At 39.8% G+C, this 21,448-nt stretch overlaps 1 protein-coding gene across 1 annotated transcript; it reads right to left on the bottom strand.

The window, feature by feature from the left end:
- Positions 1-1,873: 1,873 nt before the first annotated feature.
- On the bottom strand, positions 1,874-21,157 carry LOC135195307 (bifunctional heparan sulfate N-deacetylase/N-sulfotransferase-like). The gene is given in 6 exon segments (XM_064221569.1): positions 1,874-2,098; positions 2,493-2,675; positions 3,809-3,937; positions 17,196-17,239; positions 17,242-17,355; positions 21,145-21,157. Coding segments are annotated over 6 exon segments (708 nt in total).
- Between the last annotated feature and the right edge of the window lie 291 nt (positions 21,158-21,448).

Genomic DNA, 21,448 nt, shown 5'->3' with positions numbered 1-21,448 from the left:
GAGCGAGCGCCTCTCCCCAGCCCTCGGCATCCGATCAATACACAATACGAGGTCATTTCTGGTGGGAAAATGAATTCCCGCACTTACGCCTTCAGTCCCGGCACTCGGGTAATCGGAGGGCGTGGTGAAACCAAGATCCTTTAATTCACAATTGAATTCAATGGAAATAAATATGAAATGATTGTACTTACAATTCAGTTTCACTAGATAAATAGAAAAAAAGAAAAACACAACCATGCGAAAGCAACGACGATGAAGCGGGCAGAGAGCGATGATACACGTCCACACGCCAGCAGGCCGAAAGCAAAAGTGATTTGTTTACCTCCCAGTCGCGCGCGCGCGCCTGTCGGACAAGCAGTTAACTACCGAACCCCTTGTTCGAAAGCTTACGACCTATCCAGCTGCCGCTAGTACCTTCCTATTGTAAAAGGACCGAAGGTTTGTATGCCGTGTCGGAACAAAACACGTATAAGGAAAAATAACCTTGTCTCATATAAGTCAAGTATGTATCTAGATATTCGTTATGCTAACTAGAAGCAAGAGAATTCGCTCAGAATTGCGTTATGGAAAAACAAACTCGTATTCGCCATCAGCGATTTAAAACCACAAAATTGGCCTCTCCGCGGAATACTGGCTTAAATTTTGCCATAATATTTTATAACACTAATATGAGAATACATGCAGTATTATTGGATACAGTGAAATAATATATAAAGATGCATAATTAATAAAATAACCACCTGCATTTTCGGAACAGCGGACAAGAACAAGAACATGAAAAAACATCCCCTGACAATGTGGAGCGTAGTTACAAAGGCTGCCTTAATTTGTATCTTATTTATGTACAAAATAAAAATACCCTATACTAATATATTTTCATACACATTTTAAACATAAAAGCATAAAACAATTAAAATTCGACACATCGTTTGCTAAATTTGCACTCTTTTCAACTCGATATTTTCGGAAGAGCAGCAGACGGCGGCTTACAAGAATGAACATGAAAAAACATTGTATATTCGATAACTTGAAGGGCAGTTTCAAAAGCTACCTTTTTATCATATTTCTGCACAAAAATAAAAATACCCTATATGTAATACATTTTCATGCACATTTTAAACATAAAAGCATGAACACATAAAATCGACACACCAATCGCTAATTTGCACTTTTTTTAACTCGATATTTTCAGAAGAGTGGCAGGCGGCGGCTCACAAGAAAGAACATGAAAGTTAACCTAATTTGCATAACCTTTATGGTCTGAATGGCATTTCTACAAATGTATGAACTCGTTAGACAACAGCGCTAGCGGCGGTTAACTGAATGTTGTGCCGTAAAAATACCTTAAAATGCCTTATTTCTTTAATGAATATTTTTCACGACAGCCGTAAAACCGATTCACCGCTGAGCAATTGTGCTGTTAACCGCGGGCCGCCTGTACTTGGGTATACTTTACAAGAAGAGGGAGGCAAGTGGCATAGGAAAATATGGGAGAAATTGATGCTGACCAGAGTGAAAAACAAGAAAGGATACTGATGATTATTGGAGCCAGACAGCAATTCACAAGATAATGAGCAAGATAGTGGATAATGAAAAAAATCATCAATTATCTAACCTCATAAAAGAATAATCTAATGTAAAAATAATGATTATGAAGAATGACTCCTCCAGTATATGCAATATTTATGATAAATGAATTTTCTAACAGATTTATACAATTTTCATTCTAAATTTTTAAAAATGAATTACAACCAAAAATACAAAAGAGGTAACATACAATACACTGTAACAATTACAGCAAATACTATATGTGAGGCAAATTCACACAAACCCCAATGTTCAACTAACATTGCATACATAACTGCAATAGCACTCACCAGTCAATGCCTTTGAAATAGTTCTTCCCATTAAAGAATTGTACTTCTTCAAAAGTTTCAGGAGACGGATAATTGGCAACAATGGCAGGATGCATGGCTAGAAAGGTATAAAGTGCAGTTGTTCCTGTTTTCTGTGGACCAATAACCAGGAACTTTGGAAGCTGCTCACAGCTCTTATTTCTAGCCCAAATTTCAATGTGCCTGTGATCAGCACATGGATTCTGGAAAGAGCACATATGTGATACTAAACAACATTAATAACTCCAGTGTAATTAGCACTAAAGTCTATTCACTTCAAGCAGACTGAAATACAATTCAGAATATTACTCTTCAGTCAATATGAGTAACATCTACAGTTTTATAATAGATATGGCTTAGATGCAATTCTTTGCATAAATTAAAATTCCCCTTAGGGTACTATCAATGGAGTATTTACCAAGGGTGGTATAGAAATTCAACACTATTTTCTATTTTTTGTGTCAATTTATATAGCAAATTGTATGGATATCAGCAGAATGTATTCCGATTTATTTTCTTGTATAAAATTTAAAAACTCCTATAGATTAAATTTAACCTTCCGACTGTCATAAAAGGAAAAATGTTTCACTGACATACCCCCCAAATAGGGTCAGCTTCCTCAGGATACATATGGAAGTACTTCTCGCCTAGCTGCAGAGGTGGTATAGTTCGCAAGACTAAATTGGTCCAGCATTTGACAAATTTGATCACTGACTCAAAAGTGTACAAAGCCAGGCGGTCATTCCCATAATTACTCAGATGTGTCATAAAGATGCTTATCTGTAAAAGTTATGGCCATAATTAATGAATACATTTCATAACTGTTCACTTGAAAACCAAAAAAAACTTTGAGACTGCAAGCTTATAACATAATATAGAAAAAGATTCTTGTCTAGCACAAACAACTTGGCAATGATAAATATTTTATTCAAAAATGAAATATGAACAAAAACTTATGCATGGAATGAAATTTAACTAATACTAACAATAGTAACAAGCAACACTAAACTGGAAAAATATAATTTTGTAAAGTGTATGTATATTCAAAATCTTCTCTCTTAAACATATATTTCTTTGCCAAGATCATCTTTTTCAGACTTAACACTGCTGCAACCAAATTTGTTAAGCAAGCAGCCCTATGGGAGTCAAGAACTGTCCCATTAGCATGCAGAGCATTCTTCCACAGAACAGGTAACCAATTTGCAAAAAAAAGAAATGGAAGGAAGAATATATCAAGCTGAGGCTTCCCCATATTTACTAAACTAAAAAAAATGAAACATTAAAAGAACTTAGTTAAAGTTACCACAACAATCCATCAATGATAATTTTGTACAAAATTATACAGTACAGTGGACCCCTGTATTCACGTTCTCCGGATTAGCGGACTCATGCATTCGCGCATTTCTCTCTAGAACATTTCCCCCCATTATTCGTGGAAAATTCGCATATTCGCAGTATTTTTCTATGAGAAATATCAAGAAATTCCTAGTTTATTTTTTTATCAATTTCATCATAAAATGCACTTTTTGTGATAAAACTATTAAAAAAACCACACATAAAAATTTTTAGTGTGTTTTTCTTGAGTTTTAACTAACAAAATAGGCTGTTTTCAGTGTTTTTATAGGGGTTCCAACTATTCACGGATTCTAACTATTCGTGGGGGCGTCTGGTACACATCCCCCGCAAATACGGGGGACCACCATGCACAAGAGAACTGTACTGTACATACTAAGTACAATGAAACAAACATTGTCATCCTACTGTTTGTTTTTGTTTGTTTGTATGGTGTTTTTACTGCATGGAACCAGTGGTTATTCAGCAACAGGAATGTCATCCTACTGGTAAAAGCTCTACCATAAAAAATAAATATACAAAACTGTAACAGAAACAAATTATAAACACTTTAAACTTACTGGATTGAAGACAATTGTCTGAAACAATTCTCCACCATGGATACTGGAGTCTAACACCTGACGTCCTCCCGGGTATTTATCTATGAATATTGTATGGGTGAAAAGACCACAAGTCTGCCTTGGCAATACCTGTTTGACAACAGAAAAAAAATACAAGTCAAAACATGTTTTCTACAGCTAAGGATCTTTCTGCAAAGAAAACTGATAACAATCATTGCCACAGCAACTAGTGTAAACAAGGTATGCATGATAACACAGACATAAAAAAAGAATTAATATAAAAACTATAACTCCCACCTACAGTAAAGACCTGTATTAGCAGGGATGGTACAGTCCCGGACAAAACTCCTTTCCCCCTGATCTGAGTTACTAGTGAATATGACAACATCTCACTCTTTCCATTCAGCCGAGAATTGGAAAACTACCTTGGGGGTAGTTAAACTATTCACTTTGAATTAAGAAAGGATTGTCTCTGACTGTTTGAATTGGAACAATGAACATTACGAATCACAAGTCAGTCATCGGATTTTATTGTCTTCACCTATAAATACAGTCTAACTTTCTTGGGTTGTTTATATTCAAACACAAAAGTTAAACTGTCATACTGCCATGCACAATAGAGGATTTATTGAAGCAACAGCCAACTTGATCCTAAACAATAACTTTTCAAGGGAATTCTTATAATTCCACAATTCATGGCCCAAGATGTGCAATGTAATAATGAATTAATGGAAGTGGTAACAAAGTTCTAAAAGCTGAGGTAATCGATAGCATGTAAAAAAGTCACAGTAGTAAGTCTTGGATGTCCAGAACTTGGAAGATCTGTTACCATGACAGATTCATCAAATCGCCACAACCACAGATGAACGGCTGTTTTTCTTGAAATTGCTGTCTGCCTAAAAATCTTTCCCAACATTAAATCTTGCAATATGCAAACAACAAATTGCTCACACAGGGCATTAGCATCGTCTTGTTATCTGCTTGCCATTGACACACTTTAATCAGTGAAGCTTAAATCTGAATTCTGTCATCACTTTTCAAGCCAATAAAAAGTTACCTTATCATTTCTTATCATTACTGATAATACTTTCTTATAGGAAATGATTATTAAATCATGTGAAATATTTAAAAGTAGATATTCATAATTTGCTAAACAAAATGTGCATAATCTGTAAACAATCTTAGGACTGTTTGGTAACTAGGCTACCTCATTCACTTGTTATTCATGGAAACAATATATTTTGAGTCATATTTCTTTCACAGTGAGATTAGATTTTGAAGTATTTCTCGAAAAGTGTCATTCACCATGAAATCATGGAAATGTTTTTGTTTTTACTATTGCTATATTTTTTCTTTTAGTATCTAAAAGATATAAATTTTGGGGAGCAGACATGATTCCATTTGGTAAGTATTGGCATTGTACATAGTTTTACCAATAACTCTCACTTTTTATCTCTAAAATATGTTTTCAAATTTGTTTATGATTTCGTTCTCTTATGATTTAATTTCGAGACATTTAAAATAAAAATTTGAAATATGTTAACAAACAGGCAGCATCTTAATTAATTTCTCTTCCAAGAAAGAAATGGAGAAATGTAGAAGTTATAATGATTTAGATGATAACAATTCTTCTTTTGCAAAATATTTCTGAATAACATATCAGCTTATCATAAAGCGACAATCTTTATGTTGGTGACTTTTACCCTAAACTAGGGTAACCAACAAATAATTGAGAACTGTTGCTTACAATATATATACTGTAGTATTCATGATTCATTCACAAATTTCATAAACTGCTGCAAGACTGCAACAAAATAGCAAATTTTTAATAAATTTGCATTTTTCAAAGCTTAAAACCTGAGGTCATAACAATAGGATAATGTTCTAGTACCTGCTGGGAACCAGTTAAAAAAATCAGATTGTAAAGCACGGAATCTGTGGCACCTGGCAACCCATACGTATACAAGGTGGAAGCTGATCACCGACCAAGCTTGGGCCCTCATGACACATCAATCTTTCTTTGACCACCTCGGAGAGTAGCCGTGTTGCGCTCTCCTTCCCAAGCCGGTTGCTTTGTTTACCCATTATTTCTTTGCGTTTTAGAGTGTGTGTCTGTCCTTTGATCATGGATTCCTCCAAGAGTTCGAAGCCCCATCAACATATGTGTCTGGGAGTTCAGGGATTTCCCTGTTCCAGGTTTTTGGCTTCTTCTGTTACAGATCCCCATTTGACTTGCAGTAAGTGCAAATTTTTTTGGTACTATCTCTAATCCATGGCCAGAATATCGTTCCTGGCCTAAATCTCAGTGGAGGGCTTTCTATAAGAAGAGGGAACACTGGATGGTTTTTCGACCCCCCCAAAGTGGAGATTTAGGCTTATCTATAGCTATAAGGACTGCATGTTTTCTATAGAGAACCAGGATCCTTAGCTTAATCCTCAGCAAGTCAATATATTACATATAATATTACCAAGAGTTAAGCATATTTGATACTATTCATATCCCATGATGACAAGCTCCAAAGTTCACAACCCTACCTTAAAGAACATGGGGTGATGAAACAATATTACTAAGGGTATTCTTGAAGGGTTTAGGATTGTTTAGCTTGTTTATGTAGTAATTCCTTGAGGGAACACAAAACTTCGAGCATAACTCACAAGCCAATATGCATACAAAATAATATTCAGATTATTAAACTACCATATATTTCCGCGTATAAAATAACCTTTGGATAAGAGGAGGTTAAAAATCATGGGAAATTTTCATGAATTTATCTCATATCTGTAGTATGACGACTTCTAAATTACAAAACCAAAATATTTTTTGGAGGAAATTGATTATTTGCAAAAATTAAACAGTAAAACTACATTTATAATAATGATGACTTATATAAAAAGTTGTTTTGCTTGTTGTATCCAATTACAGTATAGTACTGCGTATTATCATATTGTTACTGAATTACTGATAAACATAGTCATTTACATTTGATATTGTTTACACCCTCAAAATCTCGGGTTGACTTGAGTATTATCAATATCTTCATTGCCATTATTTGTTAGAAGAGATATAATTCCAGATACCTTTTATCGTAAATTAACGAAGTTTGTTTGAAAACAAGCACATATTACTTCATTGCATAAGCAATTTCTCCAGTTCCAAACATCACTTAACCACTTGGCCGTTATTCGTTTTATTCAGCCTCGGCTATAACCAGAAGCTTTAATTTACTAGTATTCTTTCTTGAGATCTCCACTGCATGAGGGATGAACAAAAATGTATTTTATTTTTGCTTATGGAAGCCACCATTAAAAATCAGCAGGGTTTAACAACTTGACAATTGTAACGGAGCTCTTAAAAACGCTCGAGAGTTACGGTAAATGACGTTAGTAATCAGCTGTTTCTCAATTCGGGTGTTTATGTCATACGTTTACAATAATCACTTCATCCAGAATTCTAAAAACTGGAATTTTTTACTGGAAGAGATAGTATCATTAGTATTACAGTTGATGAAATGGGGAGAGAGAGAGAGAGAGAGAGAGAGACCATTGCCTCAGTTAGGATCTTACACTGATAGATATCCACTTGCTAAAGTCAAATAATAGTTGTATTGAGAATAATGATAATTTTAATAAAACTTGTTTCACTGTAATCATATTGCATGTATTATCATATTACAATATATGAACAGAGCGATGATGCGTCATTTGCATTCTAGTTTTGTTTACATTCTTGAAATAATCAGCTGATTGCATTTTACCTATGTCATCACTGTCTTTAGTTGCCGAAGTTGAATTTAATATCACAATTTGTCGAAAATTGTATTTTTCCTAACTATACAAACCTGAGTTCCTTTAACAATAGGAATATACTTTCGGCATAGCTGGAATTACGGCCGTTGAATCTTGAACAAGGTGGTTAGGCAGTAACTACCGTGGGGCAGGCTAGCCTGCCCTGATGTAAACACCCCAATTTGCCTTTCGGCCCAGATTCAGATTGAGGGGTGGCATGAGGTAGGCAAATTTGTTAAAGGACCTCAGGTTTGTATAGTTAGGAAAAATACAATTTTCGACAAATTGTGATTTGTTCCGATACGTAATACAAACCTTTCGGTCCTTTAACAATAGGAAGACTCACTGATTGGTGGGAGAAATCTGAGTGAGCCTCTAGAATTGACTGGAGTTCTGCGCACCTAGGCTGCTACTCCTGGTCCTAAGAGCGAGGAAGAGTGCCCTGCTGCCTCTGACAACTTGATTGGAGTATAGGAGCTGCATGATCAAGAGTCAGACTTCTGGAGCTTTTTGAAATGAGTGAGGGATCGTCACTCATCCGAAAAAGGGCTGTGAAGAATATTGGCGTCGGAGACATTAATGCAAAGTTCTGGGAAGGGTTTGCATTATTGTCAGTCTCCTTCCTCATCTTGCTAGAGGAAGGAGCGGGATTGCTTCTATGATTCCGATAAAAAACATAAAAAGGATGTTTATGTATAGGCTTACCGCATCAATCGTCCGACCAGCCAGTGTGAGTTCAAGTCCTATCCTCAATCCAAAGGACAAGGAATGGAGAGACAAGGCATGGAAGGGGGAGAGCCAGTCACTCTCGCATCCTTCTTTCCTCTACAACTGCACACCATGGATGAGATGCAACTTGTCCTGTCAAGGAGCTGGGTAAGCAAACACATCTTGCAAGCATCCACCACTGGTCCAGGGAAATGAGGTTCCAAGGACCTGTGGGCAGTTCCAGAGGGAAAGAAGGATATGGTCGCGATGACCTATCCATCTTCCTGTCCAAACATTCTTCGGAGTGATGTCCAGTACCCATACTGGTCTATCCGTCTGCAGTGAAGTGTCTCGCGGTCTCGTATCCCACTGCAGCGAAGTGTCTTGCGGTCTTGTATCCCACTGCAGCAAAGTGTCTCTTCGTCTCGTACGCGATTGCGGCGAAGTCTCTTCATCTCCACAGTGGATAAAGACACCGACACTCCATGGTGGGTGTCGATGGTGATGGGTAACAAAACACGCTAGTAGGACGAAGTAATAACTGATCTGGAACAACCGATACAAAGTCCACAGCATAGCTCGTGACGGTCTTGGACGCTTCGACAGCTGCCGACTGACTGCGTTCGGTTGTGTGAGGCTAGTTGACCAAGCATCCGAGGCGTAGTCACGTGACCCTCGCCTTTTGAAGGGTTATGCCGAGAGACCATACAAATCGTCTATCTGTTGCCACCGATGCCGGAAGGCGAGATTATGATTCTCTCAAGGCATGTGCCCAACAGGCGAAAGTCAATTGCCTTCTAGAGATCGAGGTCCTGATGGCAAGACAGAAGTTCTCATAGTTTGTAGTTGAATCTCAACTAAGGAGAAACAACACTATGTGCCATTGAAGACGAAGGTGATAGGTGACTGCCAACCTACGTCTTCACAGCCGAATTGAGAGAAGTAACTCTCAAGATTCTGAATGTAGAAAAGTCCCGCCGATGACACCAACCCGCGGAGACGGCTTAATCCCTGTGATTTACAAAGGACTGAAAACACTAAACCGTTACTTCATTGCTGTTTGGTGAGAAGTCGGAGTTGCAATGAAAGCGGAGCGCTTTTCAGTAATGAAAACACAGGGATTGTACTGCCTGGAGAACTGCTTCTCATGGGCTGAATCATCATCTTCTTCTTCCCAGCTTTATCCAGGGAGGACATCTATATACTTGGAAGTAGAGCTGGCAGGGCGGGGAACAGGTGATGTCTTCTGTTAAACATCTACAACTCGGGGTGAACAATGAACAATTGCACACCTACAAAAATGATATACATTTAGAAGACAAACTCAGATGTCTGAAGAAATCATTCCGCATTATCGCAGGGGCAGGTGCGATGCAGCGGGAGACTAGGCTACAGACTTCTGTTACCGTGCGGTAATGGAAAGATGATAGCGAGTCTATTGAGATATCTCTGTCTGAAAATTCTCGCAATGTCCAAGGCGATGCAGTAGAGATGGTCATTCACATATGCGAGAATTCCAGCCAACCAGACACCTAAGTCTGTGATTGCCGGGCAGAGATTCGGTTCGGTAGTCAATCATTGCAGAGGAGAGACATAATCCGACCGTGCTATCTCGGAGAGCCAGCTGGTACTGGGCTGTGGCAGGCAGCCCATACACCGCTAGCCCTTGCTCACTCATCATCCTGAGTTGCCAAGGTAATCCATTCCAAGAAGGAATTCGTTCGGCTAGAACCATCGAGCACAAAAAAATACGCTCAAGCATTTGCATTTAATCGAAACAGATTTCAGTGAATGCAAACGCTGAGGTGTTGTTGTCTCAAAATCGAAGCTGGTAACTCCTGGGAGGTTTGCAGGGCAGTCCCGAGTTGCAGTTCAATTAAGAAGATACTATTCGTCTCGGTCACAACCCGTAGAGTTAAATACGGTATGTGCCTACACCTCGGACAATTCAACTGATAACAGAAGCATGTCGCGAGGGCAATATACGTAGTATATTTGTAGGTTCCTGTACATAGACCTCCATCCTAAATTCTCTTCCATTCGAGGAACAAGAATAAGGACTGGAAGCCGACACCCTTCATTCTCTAATGAAGAGAGCGAAGGAGAAGTTTTCCCTGAAGGAAGACTTCTATGGTCATAACAGGATACCGAAGACGATAGTTCGAGCCGAACTGGATGTTCACACCCGTTCTTCCATCCCAGGGTTGGCCGCCTACTGAGGCGACGAACCGTCAGGTCCTCCAGGCTGAGCCCCTACCAAGATATTCTTCGTTCAGCAGCAGTACTTCTCTCGAACGCTAGAAATTCCAGGAATTCGAGCCTTCAGCGAGATTCCCGATTAACATAGCAACAATTATCTGGGATTCTCATGTCGCCCACTTTGGACTGTGGTTTCGCCCAAGTGTTTGCAGATCATAGAAGACCAGAATACTCGGAGAGTACTAGAAACTCCGAAGAATTCTAAGCACTCGGCGAAACCCCCACTGAATTCGTCAGACGATCATCGGGTGGTGGTCCTCCCAATTCCCGTAGAAATCGAGGATAGGGCAAGATCCTTCCTCAACGACGTCCGTCCAGGAACGCAGTCCCCGATGTGGAATCCAACGGAGAACGCTCTGCAGGATCCCTCCCCTTCCCTTCGCAGCCATAGGGAGAGGGGGAATGGGGGAGGAAGACTGGATACTCACTCACCTTTCCAGCAGTGCTAGCAGTCGGAGAAGCGAGCACGGGCAGCGAGCACGGGCAGCCATCACCGGCCCCTCAGAGTCTAGAAAAACGTTACCGTCTGGAGAAAACGTTTTCCCGAGGAGGGTTACGAACTCGTACTGTAGTGTAGGCTAAACGTCTGCCGCCACCATGACCGTCGTCTGGGTGGGGCTGAGTGAGCACCTGACAGGAGAGAGCCGATACCGTCCTCCGACGCGTCCCAGTCCTCGTCAAGGTCGAAACCTCTCAAGAGGACCGAAGGGGGAGCCCACCCGGGTCTGTGTGTGCATGGTCCAGCCGGACCATCACGTAAACGGCGGTGACGGTTGAAGGGACAGGTGAGGGAGACCCGACGCTCCTACCCTGTCTACTAGCAGAACCAGTAGGCTGGGAGGACTGTAGGTGATCACCAACCCACGGTGGCGATCGAGCTGCAGGTCTGTACCAGCAGTCTTCTTGCAGAGAAACGCTGGACCAAGGAACGAAGCGTCGGTCTCTTATGTCGGGAGCTATTATGAGAGCTCCTCCCCTGCCTACCAGCAGAACCGGTAGGCTGGGAGGACTGTAGGCGATCATCAACCACGGTGATGATCGAGCTGCCGGTCTGGACCAGCGGTCTTCTTGCAGGGAATGGCTGGACTGAGAACAGCGGCGACGGTCCCGAGCTTCAGAAGAGCTGCTGCTGGTCCCCCTCTCCGCCCAGTCCCAGTGGGAGCGGCGGTCAGGGGACCGGCAGACTCCGCTGTCGCGGTGGGACCAAGGCTTGTTCTCACCGCGTGTCATGCACTTGGTCCAGATGACCCAGGAGACCGCTTCCTTGCCTCAGCCCACGACCAGTCTGGGACCGTCGCGTCAACCCTGGGGATCTAGCGGCTCGCCACGAGAGCGATTGCCTGGATCCTGGCAAACGAGAAGCCGAGACGGTGCCTGGCATCGAGGCAGAACCTCTGATGCCAGGAGAGGAGGTACCGGTGTTAGCCGGTACCTCTCCGGTCCCCGTCATCTTCTTCCTTGCGGAAAGAGAGACGGGCCCCATTCCCAAAGGAACAGGAGGACCAGCGGAAGCCCCAACTGTCCCACCGGAGTGGGACAGACCCTTAGAGGTCTCTGAGCGAGACTTCTTAGGGGGGGGAGGAGGCTACCTTCTTCTTTTTCGGCTGGGGGGCCTCGGAAGTCGAAGGGGAAGAGGCGGCAGAAGACGACAGCGACACCTTCCTCTTCTTCCTGGACTTCCTCTTCTCCAGTTCCTCAGGACAACCAACAGGTCCTCCATCCAGGACAGAGTTGGGGCACTTGCCGAAGCAACACGGCCCAACTGCACCTGTCCGGAGGGACCTGCGGGAGTAGCAGTGGAGAGAATGCTTCCTCGAGGAGGGCTACGAAACTCCTACCTGGCAGGTGAAGTGTCTGCCACCCCCGAGTCGTCTGGGTGGGGCTGTCTCTGAAAGAAAAGGATTAATTAAAAGAGGGCTGGATGGCCCGCCTCCATTGGTCTCTGCGTGCCTGGACCCACGGGAACGTCACGTCAACCCTAGGCACCAGACGATCGCTACGAGAGCAATCGCTGGTCTGGCGAGAGTCACCCGAGCGACTACTACCATCTTCCGCTCCGTGCCTGGGTCCTGACATGGTGAGCGAACTCCGCAGTCTGGACCCTGGCTGCACAGTCACCCATAGGTGATCGTACACTCGGTAACGCTCGCAAGCGGGTGGCCAAGACGGTTCCCAGTCCGGAGGTGGAACCTTCGGAACCAGGAGAGGAGATACAGCGGTAGCCGGTACCTCCATGGTCCCCGTCTGCTTCCTCCCCGGAGCGAGACAGACCCTTAGAAGTCCCATGACGAGAATTCTTAGGGGGGGAGACCACCTCCTCTTTTACGGCAAAGCCTTAAAAGTTGAAGGGGGGGAGGCATGGAGAAATGATGATCTCGAAGAGGAGGATGACAACACTTGACGAGCTCTCTTCCTCTTCGATTTCTCCTTCTGCCAGACTTCTACCATCAGGAGTAGATAACCTCACAGGGCAGCACGACAGCTTCGTCCAGTGACATAACTCCCGGGTAGTAGTGGTAATGAAAATGATTATCAGCAGGGGATCAGTACACACACTCGAGGATCAGTACGCAACATCCTACGAGTCATAGGTACAATTCCAAGGTTAGAATCATAAATACGAAGAGCATCCAACCAATACTGCTGAAAACACAATCACCACTAGTCTGTAAAACCGAAGTGAGAGGAGATCCCCCAACATCAGCACCGCACGCCCATCCTTCTACCTTCTTCCGATAGTACGTGAAAGGAAGAAGGAGAAGAGAAATTACCATAACAACAAAACACAGACAAACCTTGAAGTTCCCTTGGTAACTCCCAAGCGTAAGCGTAATTTCTGGATGAATACATGTCCCGTTACAGGATCAATATCACTTACGTTAAATACAGGTCTCATCCTCACGATAAACACATATCTCGTCCTCATGCAGGTCTGAGCCAGTTTTAAAGGCGAAAGAATGTAAATATGTTGGCATACCTTAGCCGCCGGCTCTTAACACATGTAGAGGGGCGTTTACAAAGGCTATCACAAAAAGTGTGTTTGTATATTAATTGAAAAACCAAGTATTAATATCAAACACCGTATATGGATAATTATTTAAATACAAAAAATAAACCAAAGGATCCCACCGGGAAAAAAAAAAGATCAACGACCAGTCAGCTGGAGCTCTCAAACACACGTCTTCCTTGGAAGACGGCCGAAAGTAAAGTGGAGTGTTTACATCCGGGCCTGCCCCACGGTAGTTACTGCCTAACCACCTTATCAAGATTCAACAGCCGTAATTCCAGCTACGCCAAAAGTATATTACTATTGTTAAAGGACCGAAAGGTTTGCATTACGTATCGGAACAATCAGAGATACATTCTTTTTGTAAATTATCAAAGGTGGGTTTAACAAAGCAGATTCTATGTCGTGTTTTTCATACTGACGTTGCCTAAAAGGGAAACCATTGTTTTGTTTCATCACCATTCACAAACAACCGTTAATAAAAATACAATAATGAACAATAATTATTGTACACAATTATCGTTCATAAGAGTGAATTGTTCTAAACAATTACGAACAACTTTGCGTGCTGCCTCACGCGATGTTCACAGCATTTTTGTTATAAAAGCATGGGGAATGTGAAAATTGAGTGTCATAAAATCATTTAAAAAATGCCATGGTTGGTACTGAAGAGGATGTGTATGATATCGACAATGAAGCCAAAATCGACTCGGCAGAACCAGACTGGAATCCCTATGATGGTGGCAAATGTGATCAATCTTGTGATATGTATGAGAAACTTTTAATGAAAAATTAATATTGTTATCCTAAATGTTATCATTACCGTAATTACACTACCACTGAAGTTTCTAAAAGGATAAAGGTTGCTGTTAGAGCAACCGTAACTCTATGATTACATTTTCTTAGCTGGGATCGCATAGATAAAAGTTTTTCAATTGATTTCGAATTATTCCTCAAATAGGCTATTTGTTATGAAGATATACCAATAATATATAAGGTAAAAATGGTTTTATTACCTTTACTATCAGCTTATTTCATAATGTGAATCTTCAGGTTAGGCTATACCACCAAGGCCGAGGCTAGCCTACCAAACATCATCTTAGAATTCAAGGTGTGATTTTTAGAATTGTATTATAAGACAACCCTCAATTTTTAGGGACGAATTTTGGGATTTAAAGGTCGTCTTACATGCGGAAATATACAGTAATAATTGTTCATAAAGAAAATTTTCTACTACGTATGCCTTTTGGTAACATTACTAAAATTATACCCCCCAAAATTTATCAACTCTCTCAGCAAAATTATTGGATATTTGTAAGTGTTGAGGGTCACAGACCCATTTTAAAACAGTCAAATGGATTATTCTGAAAAACTAAAAGTCATTAAATAATGTGTACGTAGTTTCAACCAACTTCCTTATTCACAAACATCCCACTAGATAAAGTATTAGTTTATTAGGATAAAAGAAAAGTTATACACATTTCCTTTCCCATGCAGTAAAATTTGCAAGTTAATTGTGGAGGACTCATAACTTAGTTACCATGATAAAACATACTGACAGACATTTGGAGTAGCTATGGGTTTCTCAATAGGATCTCCCATACTTGCAAACTTATGTGTATGGAAATAAGTAATGTTACTAAATATAATTAACACAGAACATAAAATGGGATTTTGACGTAGGAAAAATCTATTTCTGGGCGAGGAAGCCGTGTCGCCCAGTGAAATGTCCTCTTTAGCCTTTTCGTAGTAAAATATTGCTATGATACCAGAGAACTGCTAAATTGGACATGTCAGAAGTCTCTGACTCGCTCACCATAAATAAAAGGTGTCGGTATAGAACTGGGGCGAGTGTTAAACACTACCACAGTAACCCCTCCAATTAGCCTTTTCCTCATCAAAAGACACTTTAAACTAACATAGCAATAGTGAACAACAATAAGCTGGAAAATGTAATTTAGTATAATGTGTACATTCAAAATCTTCTCTCTAAAAAAATATTTATCTTCCAAGATAATCTTTTTCAGACTTTAAGCTGCTTAAAAAAATTAATAGTTTAGAGCCATCAATATAATTCACAATTGAAAGCAGCATGGAATCAATATTTTTTTCTAAACATCTGGGTGAAACAGAATACTAATGGTGAATTTGAAACCAAAGCAGCCAAGAAAAGTGTCCAAACCAGATGCTTACATACATTATTTTTCATACCACAGTGAAAGACTGAAAAGAAATATACCACTAGGTTTAATTTTAAGAGCTTGAAGAATATACAATCCAAAAGACATATATAGAAAGAAACTTGCTTACCTATAATGGTTTATATAAGGTATCAAGAAAACAAAAGAAATTTTATATGTTAGCAGGAAAAACCAAAAATGGTATGGATAGGTAAAACCAAAGCCCCAGTAAAGTACTGCATGATAGAAAAATGAAAGAAACCACTAATAAATCATAAAATTATAAGATTTCACCTTTTATTTCAACACGGAAGAAATTATCCTGTAGTAAAGTCACAATAATAAAGAAAAAAAGGGTCTGGGGTTTATACAATTTTGTGGGGAGGTGTGTGACCCTCCGTACATGTGGGAGACGGAAAAATGTGTGTGTAAAGAGGAACACACAAGAGCTAAAAACAACACACAGGTCATCATACTTAAATCATATCAAAAGGACATTCAGAAGATAGCAGGAGCTCCTTCAAGCAAAGAACAGTACTATGAAAATAGTTTAGGAGTAAAAATATCTATATAACAGAATATTAATATTAATGATATTAAGGTAACATCTTCACTGTAACTGCTTGTATATTATTATTCTGCTGGCACCCACCTAATTTTCTCGGTCCCTCATGGAGTTACATAGCATATTTGCTGGCACATAAGACACCCTCGCGTAAGACGCATCCCTATTTTACAAGGGTATTTTGTGGGAAACAAAATTTTTAGTATGTTTCATCATACATTTATTGAAGGATATTTTAAATTGCTTTTGTAGGGAAAATGTTTGATTCTGTGCATGAAATACATTATTGTGAGAGTATACTGAAATAAAGTATGTATGGACTCTCTGAAATTTACCATGAATAAACAACGTTGAAGTGAAGTGTTGCCACGACAAGCCCCCAAGGCGGCGCTATGATTTTGTTTACATCCACTCATTGCAAATGGCTGATAGGTTAACTGCCAACTTATAGTAAGCAATTTCTCTCAAGTTTGAGATAACAGACAGATAATTAAGCTTGTTTTCAAGATTTTATTATTAGTACACAATTTACTGTAATAGGCTTGTTTTTCAATGTTTCATTATTAGCAACAATTTTTGTGCCTAACCAGTATGCTCACCTAAGTCTAGCCTACGGCACTCCAGCTCCCATCCGTAATACGACAGGGCAGTTTTTTTATATATTTAAAAATATAAAAGGGCATCTAATACGCCAGCAAATATGGTAACTAATGAGTCACAATGCACTCTAAAATATCCTTAGCATGACTGTTTCTGCCCCTCCTAATGATATCTAAGGTTTAAATTAATTTGATTTTAACAAAGTTTAAGTTCTAAAACTTATTTCACTTACACTGCCAAACAGAATAATGTAATAACCATGAGTGTTATAATGTCTCATACCATAATGTTGCGATGAATGAATCCTCTCCTAAGTCTTGCTGGTATAGATGAGGATATTCTTCTGAAGACGTTACTCTCACATTCCATACTTTCTTCCATGCATCATACAGAGGTTCATGAACTGGATAAACACCAGAATGGTGGGGTGCAACACTGTAACCTACAAGAAAAAGTAACTTCCTTAGATTTCACCCTAGTAATTGGCTCAACTCAAGTTTAATTCCTCATATGCAAATTATAATTGTATAATATAGTCTCACTAACCATATAAAGTATGTACAGTGGTCCCCCCGTATTCGCAGGGGATGCGTACCAGACCCCCCGTGAATACTAGTTAGAACCCGCGAATGTTTGGAAGCCCTATAAAAATGCTAAAAACAGCCTATTTTGATAGTTAAAACTCAAGAAAAACCCACTAAAATTGTTCATACTTGGTTTTTTTATTAGTTTTTATTACAAAAAGTACATTTTATGATGAAACTGATAAAAAAACCAGGAATTTATGTGGATATTTTCTCAGAAAAATACCACATGTGGCTAATTTTCTGCGAATAATGCAGGGAAATGTTCCCGAGCGAAATCCGAATGTGTGAGTCCGCGAATCCGGAGAACGCGAATATGGGGGGCCACTGTACTGCAAAAAAAAAATCAGTAAAAATTATAGATCACAACTACAGCAAAACCTTCTGGCAGTTCAGTCCTTCAATGTGTAGAATTTTTCAACCTTTATTAGAAGAAAAAAATTATATTTTTATAATAAAATAAGGTTATGTATATAGTTACCCAGCAATCATATAGCTATTAGTTTAACATGGCCGGCAGCCTAATTCCAAATTTCGTGGGTAGCTCTTCGATTGCTCTGTGTAGGTACTAGGTATAAGAATACCGTCCCCCCCCCAACGGCAATACTAGGAACAACTTAGCAAAACACTTCATTCTGTTTCATGCATGTCCATCAGAGGGGAGGTGGGCGGGCTCTGATCATATAATTACTGGGTATGTACAAAACCTTATTTTATTATAAAAATATCTTTTTGTATATGAGACTTACCCAGTTATTACTATATAGCTGATTCCACATTGAAAGAAGGTGGGATCATGGACATATTCTACTCCAAAGCATTACTTCATGTAATGAATTTGAAATAGAAAAGTTGATAGCATTGAAAAAACAATGCTTGTCATTCCTATTAGTTCAAAGAGCTATGCAGATGAATAGCTACTGTCTCTGGCTGGCACTCATCTTAACTTGTAGTGGCACAGCGGTAGAGCCAAGGGTCATCTCCTACTTAGGGGAAACTTTGCAGCAAGGGGAATGCTCCTATGGCTAGCAAAGTATGATAGGTGCCCGCCCTTGCCCATGGCGCAGCATTGAAATAAAACAACCAGAAAACATGGACACCTACACTGAAATAAAGTCAAGACCCATCCACTGATAGTGGTGGGTGCTCCAGGTACACTGTACCCCCTGGCTCTCCAAACTCAGCACCTTACTGAAAAGGTGAAGAGATAATAATAGGAGAACATCCTGTGCTTCCTTTCACGATACCATGTCAGTCACTAAAATGTCCCAACAAGGTATGAAAAATTTGACTTTTTAAGCCTACATAAAACATATTATAAACGAAAATCGCTCACACCACCGGTAGTTCGATGGCAGAATGGGCATAAAGAGCAAATAATGCCTGAAAACTAAGGAAGTAGAGGTTGTTCTTACATCTTTAGCTTCACTTCAAAGTAGGCCAAAAACACTCCACAAAAATGAGTGTGCCTTACACCATGACATGAAGTCCATACAAAACTAGAAAACGACATGTTTAGACAGAGGAAGAGAAAGGTTCTGGTAGGACTCCTCTCTTCACATCTGGAAAGCAGAGCTTCCAACGTCACTCCAATTCGTGAACAAATAGTAATTGAACACTTTACAAATTAGAAAAAGAATATGTAAGACAAAAAACCGCTGTTTGTCTGAGAAATCTTTCTGAATCATCACAGTGGGCTATGGATCAACTGCAATGAAGCAGACTAACGGACTTCTGTTGTACCGTGGGGTAAACAGAATGATGATAAGGAGTCTAAAGAGACATATCTCTGTCTGCTGATTCTCGCAATGGCAAATGTGGAGTAAAAAATAGGAACCATAAGCGAGAATCCAAAGACCAATCAGACACTTAGGTGTGTAATCCCCAGGCAGAGATCCGAATTCAAAGTTAACCCTCAACAAAGGAGAACACCACACTCAGACTAACAAACACTCAGTAAGAAGGCTGTCTCTGCTCCTCACTCAACTCTGTAGGCTGGTTTGTTTCCTGGTAGCACATTCCGCCTTATAGAGCAATCGAGTGCACAACGAATACCCTCGAGCACCTACGTACATAAACCAAAACAGGAGGGAAAGAAAACCCCTTGTTCAGTGGTAATACCAACCCTGTGGTGTTGTTACCAAAACAATACCAAAATCAAAATCGGCAACTCTTGGAAGGCCTAGAGCTGTTCTGAGTTTCAGGAAATTAAGAGAAGGTACCTATTTGTCTTGATCACAACACCAGAAGAATTAACTTACAGGCATGCGCCTATTACTTGGATGGTACAGCTGATAATAGATAAACGTCGCAAGAATATACAAGTACAGTGGTACCCCATTTGTCGACGTTTTCTTAAGTCGAACTTTCTGTTTTTCTAAGAAAATTTTAGAGAAAATTTTGTGTCGTTTGTCAAACAAATGCTCGTACTTCGAACTGACTGATTATCTGGTTTATACTTGTATTCGACAGCCTCTTGGGTCTTACAAGTTAAACTATATTAGCTTTTTTTTTTATTTACAATATATAGTTTTAATGATAACCATATTCGACAAAATAAATAAAGTATAAAGCATTTAAACATATAAACTTAGCTTTCAATATAACATTTAGTATAAAAGATGTATAATCGTACGTAACTGGGGTGACATCACACCCAGCTGACTTGACACTGAATGAGGGATTGCGTTGATATGTTGAGGAGAAGAAGAAGAAGAGTTAAAATATTAACTGAATGTATGTAAAACCAATAACAATTCACAATAAAAAGGGAATTTCCCTATAATATAAGTAATGATAAAATTAAAATGTTTGGTGGTCACTTAGTGAGAGAGAGAGAGAGAGAGAGAGAGCCGAGAGAGAGAGAGAGAGATGAGAGAGAGGAGAGAGAGAGAGAGAGAGAGAGAGAGAGGGAAAGGCTCTGCTTCCCACTGACTTACCAGCTGGGCTGAGATGATTATTCGTCCATTTTCTTTCATTTACACTCGATTTGCCCAAATAACTTTATTTTTTATGGTACAATACCAATCTAGTGACAACTGCTTCTTACGATTTTTTACTACTGTAAAAATAACTCGGCTCTGTAATAAACAAACTGGCGATGCTGCCAGTTTCTGCATGCCTTTGTTTGTCTAAACAGCTTCCCTGTGAAAAAGTTAATTTTATCTTTTTTTCCTTTTCTTGCATTCTTGACATATCACTTATTTGTTTTGCAAAATCCTCAATGTTTTTTTTGTTTTAAAAGTCAGCCACTTGCCAACAGTAAGCTGATGTATTGTGGCATAATTAATCTCTTTCGTGCACTTAAGTTCCAAGAGTAACACGCTAATTACTCTCTCTCTCTCTCTCTCTCTCTCTCTCTCTCTCTCTCTCTCTCTCTCTCTCTCTCTCTCTCTCTCTCTGACAAAAACAATCAGACACACACACTATCGATTTCTTGGATTATCCTTGTACATAATATGTGAATACAAATTTATTTTATCAACCTTTGCATACTGCAATCATATTCCCGTCTCTTCCCTCCATCCCACAGTCGGCCGGGCACCATTTTTACCAAACAGTTCATAAATAATACACAGAAAAAAATAAAATTTCAAAAATTTACTTCATATAACATACAGTTTCATTACTTTACACTCTTAACTTACCTTGTGAACACATTAATAATAGAAAAAAATGTGAAAAGGGGGACTTTATGGGTTGGTGGCCGGAACGAATTACTATCCTGATTCCCTTTGTTTCTTAAGGGGATATTTGTTTCATATTTCAAACAAATTGTACTCAAACAGCCTTCTGGAATGGATTAAGTTCGAAGTACAAGGTATGTACTACCGTACTACGTATATTCGTAGCTCCTGTCGACCATGAGTCAGCCTAATTCCTTCTTCACTTCGAGAAGAAAAAGAATAAGAACTGGAAGCAGACCTCCTTAATTCTCTAATGAAGATAGCA

Source organism: Macrobrachium nipponense, chromosome 16, assembly GCF_015104395.2.
Source record: "Macrobrachium nipponense isolate FS-2020 chromosome 16, ASM1510439v2, whole genome shotgun sequence".
NCBI classification, from domain to species: domain Eukaryota; kingdom Metazoa; phylum Arthropoda; class Malacostraca; order Decapoda; family Palaemonidae; genus Macrobrachium; species Macrobrachium nipponense.
The sequence above is the reverse complement of the archived record's forward strand: the minus strand, read 5'-3'. Positions and strand labels throughout refer to the sequence as shown.